The 16,666-nt window shown below is 37.8% G+C and overlaps 1 protein-coding gene across 1 annotated transcript in view; it reads right to left on the bottom strand.

The window, feature by feature from the left end:
• The window catches only part of LOC124606682 (neprilysin-4-like), a 144,896-nt gene that overhangs the window by 56,862 nt on the left and 71,368 nt on the right, over positions 1–16,666 (bottom strand). Inside the window, exon 11 of the mRNA XM_047138697.1 lies at positions 6,219–6,315. Coding sequence (XP_046994653.1) covers positions 6,219–6,315 — 97 coding nt within the window. The remainder of the gene's footprint in view (positions 1–6,218; positions 6,316–16,666) is intronic.

The raw sequence follows: 16,666 nt of genomic DNA, 5'->3' as shown, positions 1-16,666 counted from the left end.
ATACTAGGAACAGGAAGAGAAGGAAACGCAGTAGGTGAATATGGATTGGGGCTAAGAAATGAAAGAGGAAGCCGCATGGTAGAATTTTGCACAGAGCATTACTTAATCATAGCTAACACTTGGTTCAAGAATCATGAAAGAAGGTTGTATACATGGAAGAACCCTGGAGATACTAGAAGGTTTCAGAGAGATTATACAATGGTAAGACAGAGATTTAGGAACCAGGTTTTAAATTGTAAGACATTTCCAGGGGCAGATGTGGACTCTCACCACAATCTATTGGTTATGAACTGTAGATTAAAACTGAAGAAACTGCAAAAAGGTGGGAATTTAAGGAGATGGGACCTGGATAAACTGAAAGAACCAGAGGTTGTACACAGTTTCAGGGAGAGCATAATGGGAGAATTGACATCAATGGGGGAAAGAAATACAGTAGAAGAAGAATGGGTAGCTTTGAGGAATGAAATAGTGAAGGCAGCAGAGGATTAGATTAGATTAGATTAGATTAGATTTACTTTCATTCCAATTGATCCGTAGTGAGGAGGTCCTCCAGGATGTGGAACATGTCAGAAAAACAACAATACATGACAAATATTTAAACTAAAACAAATAAGCTAATGTACCATTCCACAGGTCCCAAGTGGAATGATCGTCATTTTTTAATGAACACTAAGAGTCATTTTACAAATACTATTGCACTGAATTTAAAATAAAAAAGTTTTATATTTATTTATAAGGTAATAAACATGTAATACAACTACTGTAATACTTATTTACAATGAACACATTACTGCACTGAAATGGTGCAGAAGTTAGATTATACTTACACACACACACACACACACACACACACACACACACACACACACACACACACAAATTTTCAGTGAACACATTACTGCACTGAAATTGTGCAGAAGTTATGTTGTACTTATATACAAATCAGTTGGTTTTCCTCAGAAATTCATCAATGGAGTAGAAGGAGTTGGCCACCAATAAATCCTTTAGGCTTCTCTTAAACTGAATTTCATTGGTTGTTAAGCTTTTTATGGCTGCTGGCAAGTTATTGAAAATGTGTGTTCCTGAATAATGCACACCTTTTTGTACAAGACTAAGTGAGTTTAAATCCTTGTGAAGATTATTCTTATTTCTAGTATTGATTCCATGAATTGAGCTGTTGGTTTGAAAAAGTGATATATTTTTAATGACAAATTTCATTAAGGAATAAATATATTGGGAAGCTGTAGTTAGTATCCCTAGTTCCCTAAACAGGCTTCTGCAGGATGTTCTTGAGTTCACACCACATATAATTCTTACTGCACGTTTTTGTGCCCGGAAAACTTTAGCTTGGCTTGATGAATTACCCCAGAAAATAATCCCATATGACATTATGGAATGAAAGTAAGCATAGTATGCCAGCTTTTTCATTTTTATATCCCCTATGTCTGACAAAATTCGCATTGCAAACAGAGATTTGTTAAGACGCTTCAGCAGTTCTGTGGTGTGCTCCTCCCAGTTGAATTTATTATCAAGCTGTAATCCCAAGAATTTAACACCGTCCACTTCTTCTATCTTCTTGTCATCATATGTTAGACATATACTCTTGGGACACCCCTTACAAGTTCTGAACTGCATGTAGTGTGTTTTTTCAAAGTTTAGTGACAAAGAATTGGCTAGGAACCAGTGATTAATGTCTACAAATATTTTATTGGCTGATCTTTCTAAGACTACACTTGATTTGCTATTTATTGCAATGTTTGTATCATCAGCAAACAAAACAAACTTGGCATCTGGTAATGTTACTGATGAAAGGTCATTGATATACACAAGAAAAAGTAAGGGCCCCAAAATGGAACCTTGTGGGACCCCACATGTAATTAGTTCCCAGTTGGATGATGCCTGATAGCTTGATACATGTCTCTTTCCTAATAACACCCTTTGTTTCCTGCCAGAGATATAAGATTTGAACCATTTTGCAGCATTTCCTGTTACACTATAATATTCTAGTTTACTTAAAAGGATATTGTGATTTACACTGTCAAATGCCTTTGACAGATCACAAAATATACCAGTTGCCTGCAATTTTTTGTCTAATGAATTAAGTACATTTTCACTGTAAGTGTAGATAGCCTTCTCAATATCAGAACCTTTTAGAAATCCAAACTGTGACTTTGACAGGATCAAGTAGGTAAAAAGACGAGGGCTAGTAGAAATCCTTGGGTAACCGAAGAGGTACTGAATTTAATTGATGAAAGGAGAAAATACAAAAATGCAATAAGTGAAGCAGGCAAAAAGGAATACAAAAGTCTCAAAAATGAGATCGACAGGAAGTGCAATATGGCTAAGCAGGGATGGCTAGAGGACAGATGTAAGGATGTAGAGGCTTATCTCACTAGGGGTAAGATAGATACTGCCTACAGGAAAATTAAAGAGACCTTTGGAGAAAAGAGAACCACTTGTATGGATATCAAGAGATCGGATGGAAACCCAGTTCTAAGCAAAGAAGGGAAAGCAGAAAGGTGGAAGGAGTATATAGACGGTCTATACAGGGACAATGTTCTTGAGGACAATATTATGGAAATGGAAGAGGATGTAGATCAAGATGAAATAGGAGATATGATACTGCGTGAATAGTTTGACAGAGCATTGAAAGACCTAAGTCGAAACAAGGCCCCGGGAGTAGACAACATTCCATTAGAACTACTGATGGCCTTGGGAGAGCCAGTCCTGACAAAACTCTACCATCTGGTGAGCAAGATGTATGAGACAGGTGAAATTCCTTCAGACTTCAAGAAGAATATAATAATTCCAATCCCAAAGAAAGCGAATTCTTTACAGACGAATGGAAAAACTGGTAGAAGCCGACCTCGGGGAAGATCAGTTTGGATTCCGTAGAAATGTTGGAACGTGAGGCAATACTGACTCTACGACTTATCTTAGAAGAAAGATTAAGGAAAGGCAAACCTATGTTTCTAGCATTTCTAGACTTAGAGAAAGCTTTTGACAATGTTGACTGGAATACTCTCTTTCAAATTCTGAAGGTGGCAGGGGTAACATACAGGGAGCATAAGGCTATTTACAATTTGTACAGGAAGCAGATGGCAGTTATAAGAGTCGAGGGGTATGAAAGGGAATCAGTTGTTGGGAAGGGAGTCAGACAGGGTTGTAGCCTCTCCCCAATGCTATTATACCTGTATATTGAGCAAGCAGTGAAGGAAACAAAAGAAAAGTTCGGAGTAGGTATTAAAATCAATGGAGAAGAAATAAAAACTTTGAGGTTCGCCGATGACATTGTAATTCTGTCAGAGACAGCAAAAGACTTGGAAGAGCAGTTGAACGGAATGGACAGTGCCTTGAAAGGAGGGTATAAGATGAACATCAACAAAAGCAAAACGAGGATAATGGAATGTAGTCAAATTAAATCAGGTGATGCTGAGGGGATTAGATTAGGAAATGAGACACTTAAAGTAGTAAAGGAGCTTTCTATTTGGTGAGAAAATAACTGATGATGGTTGAAGTAGAGAGGATATAAAATGTAGACTGGCAATGGCTAGGAAAGCATTTCTGAAGAAGAGAAATTTGTTAACATCGAGTATTGATTTAAGTGTCAGGAAGTCGTTTCTGAAAATATTTGTGTGGAGTGTAGCCATGTATGGAAGTGAAACATGGACGATAAATGGTTTAGACAAGAAGAGAATAGAAGCTTTCAAAATGTGGTGCTACAGAAGAATGCTGAAGATTAGATGGGTAGATCACATAACTAATGAGGAGGTATTGAGTAGGATTGGGGAGAAGAGGAGTTTGTAGCACAACTTGACTAGAAGAAGGGATCGGTTGGTAGGACATGTTCTGAGGCATCAAGGGGTCAACAATTTAGCACCGGAGGGCAGCGTGGAGGGTAAAAATCGTAGAGGGAGACCAAGAGATCAATACACTACGCAGATTCAGAAAGATGTAGGCTGCAGTAGGTACTGGGAGATGAAGAAGCTTGCACAGGATAGAGCAGCATGGAGAGCTGCATCAAACCAGTCTCAGGATTGAAGATCACAACAACAACAACATCACAAGATCTAATTTTGTGCTTAGTTTTATGTATGTAACTGATTTCCTAATTTATTTTGACTATTCCTAATTAAAACTTTCATTATACAGTGAAATCAGTGATCGTTTGTTGATGTATAAACAAATATAAATTCAGTACTAATTATAAACATCTGAAGGAACAAATAATATTATTCTTAAAGAATCTATTTAGCTCTGTTTGATAACATGTTAGCAAAGCCAGCCCTTAATTAATTCCCAAGTACTTTTCAGTTTTGTCAAAAGTATTTTTTGCATACTTACATTTGTTAATTTCATGATTTAAACAAATAATAATTCAGCCTAAACCTTGTAGTATAAGAAACTGTTAAAAGGAATGAATTTTTCGATGTATTCAGTTAGTTTAATGAGTTAAGTTTTAATTGTAACTTCTGTAACTTTAACTTTGAACAGTGTGTAGTTTCAGTACCTATTATTGTGAGGACATGTAAAGGACACAAGACAATCAATCCACAGCTGGTTAGAACAACAACAATGCTTCAACTCAACTGTGAAATAATTGTTACACAAAACAATGACAGTGTCTGCTCCATATGTACCTTTCTATTCTTCAAGAACTGTGAACTTTGTGGTTAGGTTTTTACTGCTCATAGGTATTCAATAGTAAATTATTGTAGCAATATGTGGAAGTTTGCCTGCAAACTATTAATGAGGATTATCAAAAGTTAAACAACAGTGCACTGGCAATCTAACTGTGTATTATTGGGGGGTTGTAGACAGTGAAATTAACATACTGTGAAACGCAACGGTGCACCTGTTGGCTACATAATTTACAGTGGTCAGTGTTGAAATTACAAACCCAATTTTTCAGCTAGTGTAGCAACACAGTACATCGACACCACAGACAATCAGTGAAGAAATAAAGAAGGCAAACCATCACGATTGGGTGAAGGATTGTGTCAATTGAAGTGGATGAAGGGAGAAAGGAGGTGGGAGGGTGACTGAAGATTGGGGGGGGGGGGGGGAGGAGGAGGGTAGAATAGAATGGTTTCTGATGGCTGGAAAGGAGGGGCAGTGAGGCAACATAACAAGAATGTGACACCAGTGACACCAGAGAGGAAAGAAGGGGCTAGGACAATTGCAGGATCAAGAGATGTGTCATAAGGACAAGTCTCATCCAAGTAATTCAAAGAAGCTGGTAATGGGGAAAATGGAGGGGGGCTGCTGGTAAGGCCCAGTTGTGAAGTAGGCACCATTGAAGTCAGATATCTCGCGCTCTGCAGCATTTTCTTCCAGTGAATAGTCTGCTTTTCTCCATGGCACAGCACAGTCTGGCAGCAGGCATTCATTTGGTTGGGCAGTAAAAGTCTGTGCAAATGTTACAGCAGAACCAGATATTATACAACTGCTTTCAGAGGTGGCCCTTCCTCATATAGTGCACAGTGTGCCCTGTGACAGGACTGGAACAGGATGTCGTGGGCAGGTGGATTGGCCAGGTCCTGCCCTGTGTCTTTCAGTGGGACATGGCAAGGGGTGGCATAAGGATATTTTGTAGTTTTGGTAGGTAGAAACATCACTTTGGAAGATATGGGAAGCATTAGGAACACACTCTCACACCATTCCTCCACATTCGATTAGATTCGTTTTTCGTTCCATAGATCTGTGCTGAGGAGATCCTCGTGGATGTGGAACACGTCAATCTGTTTAGCTCCATGCTTGTGCTGGTGTGAGCTCACCAGTGCCACATTCCCATCCTGTCCCCTGGCTGACTCATATTCAGGCTCAGTATTGAGGCAATGTGTGTGTGTGTGTGTGTGTGTGTGTGTGTGTGTGTGTGTGTGTGTGTGTGTGTGTGTGTGTGCGCGCGCACGCGCACGCATGTTGTCCAAAATCTCAGCAATGTTTTCAGTCTTGTTTATGTGTCTGTTGACTGCTCAGTGCCCCAACTACATACTGAATGTTTACCTTCATTCCTATTATTTTTATTCCATTTGAATTTTTTTTATCAGCCAATACTCTGAATTGTTTTTAAGAAGGTGACTTTTCTGTGACATTGTGATTACAGCTATCTTACAAAGTACAGAAGACATATAAACTAAATTTTAAAAAATAATCACCAAACAAACATGTAATGAGCAAACATTTTACTAGGAAGAAGATTAAAATCACATACTTACACTTTTCTTTGCTTCATCGTCAAAAAATTGTTTTACATATTCATATCCAACAGCGAAATTCAGTGAGCTGCTAGTTGTAAATACGCAGTCACGCCACCTGCAAAGTTATATATATTGTTATAATGTAACAAGTAACTGAAGAAAAAAGGCGATATAGATATAGTATTGCAATCATCAATTACATAGATTTTTATAGGGCAATTTTGTAAGGAGACGGAGGATAGCAAAGACTAATAGTTGGCTAAGTTTCTGAATACAGTCCCAATACACACTTAGTATGTTTTATTTACTGGATTCACTCTTTAAATGAGCAAGAGCATCATCAGAATATACACTGTAAAAGATACAAATTGAGAGAATACAGAGAATTTGCATTGACATTATGTATAGTGTATTCTATTTCCACTATGGTGACTGACATTTGAAGTTGGCTTAAAGCAGTAAAGATTTAATTGTCTGTACTATAGTACTTAAACTTATGCATAAAGTACAGTAGTAAATGATGACATTGACAGCGCCAAAGATTAAACTGACTGTACAACAGTACTTATAATGTCCATGGTATAGTAAAGCTACTGCTGAATTAAAGAAGTTGTTAAGACACTTGACTCATGTAAATGTCCTGTTAATGATTATTCCATACCGATATGACCTACCACCATGGTCCTGTGTAAACAAAGAGATAAGTGCTGCAAACGTGCTACTCTCGAAAATATGCACACAATATGAAAACATAGAAGCCATTGATCTGAGTGGTATAGGACACAGATTCCACACTAGACATGGACTACACTTAAATGGGCTAGGGAAGCAGCTTGTTGTGGAAAAAATAAACATATGTTTTGTCAAGAAATTGGAGATAAAACATACAGCATCAAAGAAAACTGATAAATCATCACATCTTCTCTGTTCGCCAAAACAGCAATCATCTCCCAGTTATACAGAAGTGGTGCACAGCACATTGAAAGAAAAGAAGCAGACACCATCAATACAGAAGAAGACTCTAGGCTCCCAGACAGATGATTTTCAATGGACACATCCTTACCATGCAAGAATGAGGTCAGTGATATAATAAAAATGCCCTTATGAATCTCAAATGTTAATCTAAATCCCAGTACTAGTAATCAAATAAATTACAGCAACAAACATCTTCCTGTTTGCCATCAAAATAACAAACAAAGTTTTAGATATAGATATCTTGCTAAACACAAAACAGAACTTAACATTATTAATGTTCTGTGCATTACAGAACACTGGCTAAATAATGATCAAATTGACTTTTGTTCTATACCAGGATACACACTAGCCAATTATTTCTGTAGAAACAGCTATAAAAATGAAGGTACCACAATTTTCATCAAGTATGGGCTAAAATATAAATCAGCCAATAAGTTTCAAAATCTCAGTGCAGAAAGAGACTTTCAGCTGGCACTCTTTGAAGTCAGAGAGGCAAATACAGATGCAGCATGTATTTATTGCTCCCCAGATGGAAATTTTGACTCATTTCTAAATAAGCTTGAATATGTACTAAACAAAAGATCAATAATGCTTTGTGGGGTATTGAACACTGATTTTCTTGGAACCAGCAAAAGAAAAAACTCATGCTCAACCTCACAGATAATTTCAACTTAAATCAGACTATAACTACCCCAACAAGAATCACAAAAACTACTTCTACTGCTTTGGATCAGATGTTTGTGAATATAAATTGTACTGCAAAATGTATAAATACAACCCTTAATGATCACAAAGCTCAAGTTGTCACCATTCAAAGTCACTTACTGCCCAGCCAGAACTATAAAATAACTAGAACAGCAAGACAGTTTAATATACACAATATAGAAACATTAAACTCCTTGTTATCAGGAGAAAGGTGGGAAGAAGTTTTGCAAATAGATGACACCAGCAAAAAGTTTGAGAAATTCTCTAGCATCTTCATTGATTACATTGAAATTGCATTCCCCTCAACACACAAGAAATAAGAGACACAACTAAAAAAGCAAAGCTATGGATAACAATAGGATCAAAATATCAAATGCGAGGAAAAGAGAATTACTCAAATATAGGAAAAACAATAGCTTGCCCCTCTTGTAAACAGTTACATACAGGAATACATTCAAATCTACAGATGAGTGATATGACAGGCAAAAAAATGGCCAGGTCTAAGTTCATAACAGAATCAGCAAATAAAAGCAAAGCAGCATGTTGTTGTGGTCTTCAGTCCTGAGACTGGTTTGATGCAGCTCTCCATGCTACTCTATCCTGTGCAAGCTTCTTCATCTCCCAGTACCTACTGCAACCTACATCCTTCTGAATCTGCTTAGTGTATTGATCTCTTGGTCTCCCTCTACGATTTTTACCCTCCACGCTGCCCTCCAATGCTAAATTTGTGATCCCTTGATGCCTCAAAACATGCCCTACCAACCGATCCCTTCTTCTAGTCAAGTTGTGCCACAAACTTCTCTTCTCCCCAATCCTATTCAATACCTCCTCATTAGTTACGTGATCTACCCACCTTATCTTCAGCATTCTTCTGTAGCACCACATTTCGAAAGCTTCTATTCTCTTCTTGTCCAAACTGGTTATCGTCCATGTTTCACTTCCATACATGGCTACACTCCATACAAATACTTTCAGAAACGACTTCCTGACACTTAAATCTATACTCGATGTTAACAAATTTCTCTTCTTCAGAAAGACTTCCTTGCCATTGCCAGTCTACATTTTATATCCTCTCTACTTCAACCATCATCAGTTATTTTACTCCCTAAATAGCAAAACTCCTTTACTACTTTAAGTGCCTCATTTCCTAATCTAATCCCCTCAGCATCACCCGATTTAATTTGACTACATTCCATTATCCTCGTTTTGCTTTTGTTGATGTTCATCTTATATCCTCCTTTCAAGACACTGTCCATTCCGTTCAACTGCTCTTACAAGTCCTTTGCTGTCTCTGACAGAATTACAATGTCATCGGCGAACCTCAAACTTTTTACTTCTTCTCCATGAATTTTAATACCTACTCCGAATTTTTCTTTTGTTTCCTTTACTGCTTGCTCAATATACAGATTGAGTAACATCGGGGAGAGGCTACAACCCTGTCTCACTCCTTTCCCAACCACTGCTTCCCTTTCATGCCCCTCGACTCTTATAACTGCCATCTGGTTTCTGTACAAATTGTAAAAAGCCTTTCACTCCCTGTATTTTACCCCTGCCACCTTCAGAATTTGAAAGAGAGTATTCCAGTTAACGTTGTCAAAAGCTTTCTCTAAGTCTACAAATGCTAGAAATGTAGGTTTGCCTTTTCTTAATCTTTCTTCTAAGATAAGTCGTAAGGTTAGTATTGCCTCACGTGTTCCAACATTTCTACGGAATCCAAACTGATCTTCCCCGAGGTCGGCTTCTACCAGTTTTTCCATTCGTCTGTAAAGAATTCGCGTTAGTATTTTGCAGCTGTGACTTATTAAACTGATAGTTCGGTAATTTTCACATCTGTCAACACCTGCTTTCTTTGGGATTGGAATTATTATATTCTTCTTGAAGTCTGTGGGTATTTCGCCTGTCTCATACATCTTGCTCGCCAGATGGTAGAGTTTTGTCATGACTGGCTCTCCCAAGGCCATCAGTAGTTCTAATGGAATGTTGTCTACTCCCGGGGCCTTGTTTCGACTCAGGTCTTTCAGTGCTCTGTCAAACTCTTCACGCAGTATCTTATCTCCCATTTCATCTTCATCTACATCCTCTTCCATTTCCATAATATTGTCCTCAAATACATGGCCCTTGTATAAACCCTCTATATACTCCTTCCACCTTTCTGCCTTCCCTTCTTTGCTTAGAACTGGGTTGCCATCTGAGCTCTTGATATTCATACAAGTGGTTCTCTTCTCTCCAAAGGTCTCTTTAATTTTCCTGTAGGCAGTATCTATATTACCCCTAGTGAGACAAGCCTCTACATCCTTACATTTGTCCTCTAGCCATCCCTGCTTAGCCATTTTGCACTTCCTGTCGATCTCATTTTTGAGATGTTTGTATTCCTTTTTGCCTGCTTCATTTACTGTATTTTTATATTTTCTCCTTTCATCAATTAAATTCAATATTTCTTCTGTCACCCAAGGATTTCTATTAGCCCTCGTCTTTTTACCTACTTGATCCTCTGCTGCCTTCACTACTTCATCCCTCAGAGCTACCCATTCTTCTTCTACTGTATTTCTTTCCCCCATTCCTGTCAATTGTTCCCTTATGCTCTCCCTGAAACTCTGTACAACCTCTGGTTCTTTCAGTTTATCCAGGTCCCATCTCCTTAAATTCCCGCCTTTTTGCAGTTTCTTCAGTTTCAATCTGCAGTTCATAACCAATAGATTGTGGTCAGAATCCACATCTGCCCCAGGAAATGTCTTACAATTTAAAACCTGGTTCCTAAATCTCTGTCTTACCATTATGTAATCTATCTGATACCTTTTAGTATCTCCAGGATTCTTCAGCATGGAAAGTCATAAAGAAGGAAGCAAATAAAGTCTCCCATAAACTGGAAAATATCACTCTTAACCACGATTTCAGCGACAAAACAGATATTAGAAAGAAACAAAAAAAACGAAGTGCAATCATGTTCCTCTTCAATGTACACTGGTGGAACAACCCCAGATGAAATCATCGTTGCTGCATCAGCTCATAGGAAAATGTCATCAGGGCTTAATAGTATTCCTGATTACATCATAAAGCAATGCATTAAACCATTTCACTTCCTCTAGCAGATATAGTAAATTCATCTTTTCTGACAGGCACATTTCCATACAGTTTAAAAATTGCTAAAGTGGTCCCTATCCATAAGGAGGAGAGAAAACAAATATAGAAAGCTATAGACCAGCTTTAGTAAAATCGTAGAAAAAGTAAAGTATAATAGGTTAATGGAATTCTAAGAGAAAAACAAAATTCTCACTGATTCTCAGCATGGATGCGGTAAAAATAAATAAACAACCAGTGCAGTCTATGATTTTATAGAAAATGCCCTGCAAGCAATTGACAAAAAACAAAGAGCCACTGGTATTTTTTAGACTTAAGTAAAGCCTTTGACATACTGGACCGCAACATACTGTCAAAGAAGTTCCAAGTGTATGGCATTAGAGGCACTGCACTAAAATGGTTCACTTTGTACTTGACGAACAGGAAACAAATAAAACAAGAACTAAAGGAAAACACCAGGACCTGGTTCTCAGACGCAGAAGTTCTAAATAAAGGAGTCCCTCAGGGATCCATTCTTGGGCCAATCCCCTTTCTCCTGCATGTAAATGATCTAGACCTGAACATTGAGTCACAAAGAAAGGCTTATTTTGCAGATGACACAAGCATCCTAATTACAGGAAATACCACACGTCAGCTACAGGCAGCTGTTACTAAGACTACAGAACAGATAAATAGATTGTTTTTGGGGAATAAACTTATGATAAACACAAAAAAAATCAAAATTTCTGTTTAACACTAGAAGGACCGAGGGGCCATATTGGCCCCTTTTCGATCTTTTCACTTGTTTTCTGAGCAAATCGTAAGTTCGGCTGACTTGATATTTTGTGTCTTCTAATCAGTCATATGAAATATTAACCACGGCACTTTGGAGTGTCCTATTTTTATCAGGTTGTGAAATATGAAGCTTACCACCGAGAAGGACAGCGGGGCCAATTTGGCCCCTCCAGCATTTCTCTGTATTTAGAGGCTACTTCTTTGCAATACTGCATATGAAATCACATCAACTGTTGTACCTTTGTTGTTCAAATATGAGACAACAACGTCATTCAATCCAGCACTGATTGTTGGTTAGTTGACGCAAGGATTTCAGTTATTGTCTGTTGTGACAGTATCTGAGAGTCGTCCCTGCAATCATGAGCTACAAATACAAGAAGTGGCTAACAGACGCTGCAATACTAGCAGAACGGAGAAAAAAAGATGGAAGTTCTCCGACAGCGATCAGGACAATGAAGAAAGTGTAGTAGTTCCAGTGTGTGCAGATGAAGAATGTGATTCGTGCAACGAATGTGATGATGTAAACACAGCCCAGGACAGTTTTCCGCTAAATTTAGGGGAAAATGAAGCTTCTACATCCAGCATGCCTTCTGATGTTCCTCATTGTAGCTCTATAAGATCAACAACGCAGACATCATTTGCTTCCCCCGGAAGTCAGTCAAAAACAGATACTGGGCAACCTACTGAAGAAAAAGAAATAGCAAAAGAGGGGACTTTGTGGAAAATTGTACCAGTGGGTTCTAATGCAGGTCAGTAATATTTCTGCTCTTTGTGTAGAGTTTTAGTTTGTAAAATTACAAGAACAGATATACTCATATAATATCAGTACATTACACATTGCAAAAATACTGTTCATTTTTCATATGTTTTCAGGTGGTCTACAAAGTCATAACATTTTGCAGGAGAGCTCAGGACCAATATCATGTGCTAAAAGGAAAATTCAAAGTGGGAAACTTCTTAGTGCTTCGCGGTTAATTTTCAGATCTTGCATGATGCCCCACATCAAGCACTGTACTGAAGCTGAGGCTCGTCGTCGAACACAAGACGATTCCTGGACAATAGACACTGAAGAACTGGATGCTTTTGTCGCCATAATGCATGCAAGAGGAGTGTATGGGACAAAGAATTTTCCTCTCAAAAGCCCATGCTCAATAGTATGGGGTCCTCCATTTTTCAGACAAACTATGGTACGAAACAGAGTTATCGAAATAATGAAATATATGAGGTTTGACTCCAAGTCCACTAGATCTGAACGCCTCAAGGCTGACAAATTTGCTCTTGTCTCAGATACTTGGAATGCTTTCATAGAAAACAGTGTGTCATGCTATAAAGCAGAACCTTATCTTACAGTTGATGAACAACTTTTGTCGTCTAAAACAAGATGCCCATTCACACAATATATTGCAAGCAAGTCAGATAAACTTGGCATAAAATTCTGGTTACTTGTAGGTGTTTCTAGTAAATACATACTGAATGGATTCCCATACACTGGTGCTGATCCCCTTCAACCAACTGACCAAGGTGTAGGTGAAAATGTTCTTAGGCTTACGGGACCATACTTAGGCAAAAGTTTGAATGTCACTACTGACAGTTACTTTACTTCGCTAAGCCTTGCAAATCATCTTAGGGCATCCACAACTTTATAGGTACTTTGAACCGTAATCGAAGGGAGGTGCCTTCTGCTGCAAAGATCAGAAAACAACCACTCCACTCGACTATTGTGTTTAAAAATGATGATGGAACAACACTAACAGTTTATCAAGGGAAAACAAATAAGAATGTTTTGTCACTGAGTTCACTTCACTCTCATGTATCCCTGTCCAATAGTCAGAAGAAGACTCCTGAAACAGTGCAGTTCTACAATGAAACAAAATTTCGGGTCGACGTTGTCAATCAAATGACGAGGATGTACTCCACAAAAGCCGGTACAAGACGTTGGCCAGTGCATGTATTTTACAACATTCTTGATTTGGCTGCCATAAATTTCTGGGTGTTGTGACTGGTACGCGACTTAGCAGGCGGAAGTATATTTTTGATTTGTGTGAACAGCTTCGAGTGCAGTGTATATCATCAAGAAATAAAGAGCCAGACCAGAATCATGAAGACACTAAAGGCGGACCACAGAGGGCAACTAAGAGAGAGAAGTGTAAAATTCGTACCTCATGTAAAGGAAACCATACTGCTACTGTTTGTTCAGGTTGTGAGAAAGCAGTATGTGGCAAATGTGGGAAGAGAAGACGAATGTGGTGCGACAAGTGCAGCAGTAAACATCAGTGAACTACAGTGGTGTGTGTGTGTGTGTGTGTGTGTGTGTGTGTGTGTAAGATGTATTTGTTTTGTTAATAAAAATCAACAAAAGTTATATATGTATGTTACATTTCATTACCTGTCACAATCTGATCAAATAAACAAAAATAAACATGGGGCCAATTTGGCCCTGTCGGTCATTGTAGGTAGTAGCCTGCTTGTGGTCCTCCTAATGTTAAAAGGTGACGCGTGCTGTATCAGTGTGACAATGAACTCCAACAAAATTTCATCTTCTCCAGAAACAAAGTTTTTAGGCCTATGGCTTCAAAAGAACTTCAAATGGCACACACATAAAAAAATTAATGGAACACAAAATAAAATATGTTACAGTCTGCATTTCCTCTCTGTCAAAGCAAATTATAGCACTGTCCGAACAGCCTACTTTGCCCAATTCCACAGCATCCTACTGTAAGGAATTATATTCTGGGGTAATACACCACCTAGTTCAGTCATCTTCTTAACTCAAAAAAGAACCGTTAAGAGCAATGCAACATGCTCGACAAACAGATTCTTGCAAGCCCCTCTTTCAAAAGTAATCAATTCTTCCTCTTCTCTGTATGTATATACTAGAAATCTGTAAATGTATTAGAAAGAATTTCAAAGATGTAAATGAAAATTTTAATATCCATGAACATGATACAAGACAAAAGGAAAAGTTTCATGTCCAGTCAATAAGGACATCAGCCTAAAACCTCCACAGTAAGCCGCACTATACAAATTTACAAAAGTCTTCTGCATAAAGTGAAAGACATATCATCATTCTTTCTCTTTTGTAAAACCCTAAGGGCATTCTTATTGGATCATTGCTTCTGTTCAGTAGCAAAATTTCTAGATCACTTAAGATACAAAATACTTGAAACAAGACAGTGCAGCTACTGCAAGAACCTTTGTGGATAAAGCTAAAATTCATTATTTTAATTACTGTGGTCTTGTGTGTGTGTGTGTGTGTGTGTGTGTGTGTGTGTGTGTGTGTGTGTTTTCTGTATCCCACAACCCCACAATCTGGAAAGATTTGTAGGATGAATCAATAAATCAATATCTGTACATATTGGCTTATCATTCAAAATACATTATAACAATATAATGGAAGGAAACATTCCACGTGGGAAAAATTATATATAAAAACAAAGATGAGGTGACTTACCGAACAAAAGCGCTGGCAGGTCGATAGACACACAAACAAACACAAACATACACACAAAATTCAAGCTTTCGCAACAAACTGTTGCCTCATCAGGAAAGAGGGAAGGAGAGGGGAAGACGAAAGGAAGTGGGTTTTAAGGGAGAGGGTAAGGAGTCATTCCAATCCCGGGAGCGGAAAGACTTACCTTAGGGGGAAAAAAGGACAGGTATACACTCGTACACACGCACATATCCATCCACACATACAGACACAAGCAGACATATATGTCTGCTTGTGTCTGTATGTGTGGATGGATATGTGTGTGTGTACGAGTGTATACCTGTCCTTTTTTCCCCCTAAGGTAAGTCTTTCCGCTCCCGGGATTGGAATGACTCCTTACCCTCTCCCTTAAAACCCACTTCCTTTCGTCTTCCCCTCTCCTTCCCTCTTTCCTGATGAGGCAACAGTTTGTTGCAAAAGCTTGAATTTTGTGTGTATGTTTGTGTTTGTTTGTGTGTCTATCGACCTGCCAGCGCTTTTGTTCGGTAAGTCACCTCATCTTTGTTTTTATATATAAAATACATTATAAAAAGTACATATTTAAAAAGGCTTTGGAAATATATGAAAAAAAATGAAAACTACCATTTTCAAAAATATGTCTGTTAAAATAATGTGGCAGGTATTATATTTTGATGAAATGCTGTAGATAAGCAACCAAAATAAAACACCTGCCATATTATCAAAACATAAATATTTTGAAAATGGTAATTTTGAGTGGATATTTGTAAAAATACTTTTTATAAGTATGTATTTTTTATAATGTATTTTGAAAGATATTGTAATTTTTACAGGTGTATTTTGAGAGATAAGCAGATATTTACAGATATGAGATGTCTATACACACACCCATAAAGGAGATGATTAAAATGTAAATTTTGTTTCCTGTAATAGTAAATTATCTTTGGATACTCTGTACCACGAATGTCACAATTAGGCTACTGTTGTTCAGTCAATTTAATCTTTTGTGCTGTCAATGTTATCATTTCCTACTGTACTTTAAAAGTAAGTTTAGGTACTATAGCACAGCCAGTTTAATCTTTACTGCTGTCATCCAACATTAAATGCAATCTTTAGTGCTGTCGGCCAACTTTAAACATAAGTCTCTATACTTAAAATAGAATGTGTACTTTTTGTAACATTGATGTAAGTTCTCTGTATTCTCTCAATTTGTGTGTTTTACTATATAGACTCTGATGATGCTCTTGTTCATTTGAAGAGTGAAACCTGTAAACAAAAAATATTAAGTGCGACTTGTGGCAGCTTTGTAAACTTAGTTTTAACAGTTGCTTCCCCTGCTGGCAATATCTGCTCTTGCTAATGGATAGGCAATTGGAGCAGAAATTAAATTATTGAAGGGTAAGAATTCATATGGTTATTATCAAATATGAAGGAGGATACCGAAAATTCATGCACAGTACATTATTCATGTATTTACTGTGATTTA

This window comes from Schistocerca americana, chromosome 3 (assembly GCF_021461395.2).
Source record: "Schistocerca americana isolate TAMUIC-IGC-003095 chromosome 3, iqSchAmer2.1, whole genome shotgun sequence".
In the NCBI taxonomy this organism is placed as follows: Eukaryota; Metazoa; Arthropoda; class Insecta; order Orthoptera; family Acrididae; genus Schistocerca; species Schistocerca americana.
This window is presented reverse-complemented; position numbering and strand designations above follow the sequence as displayed.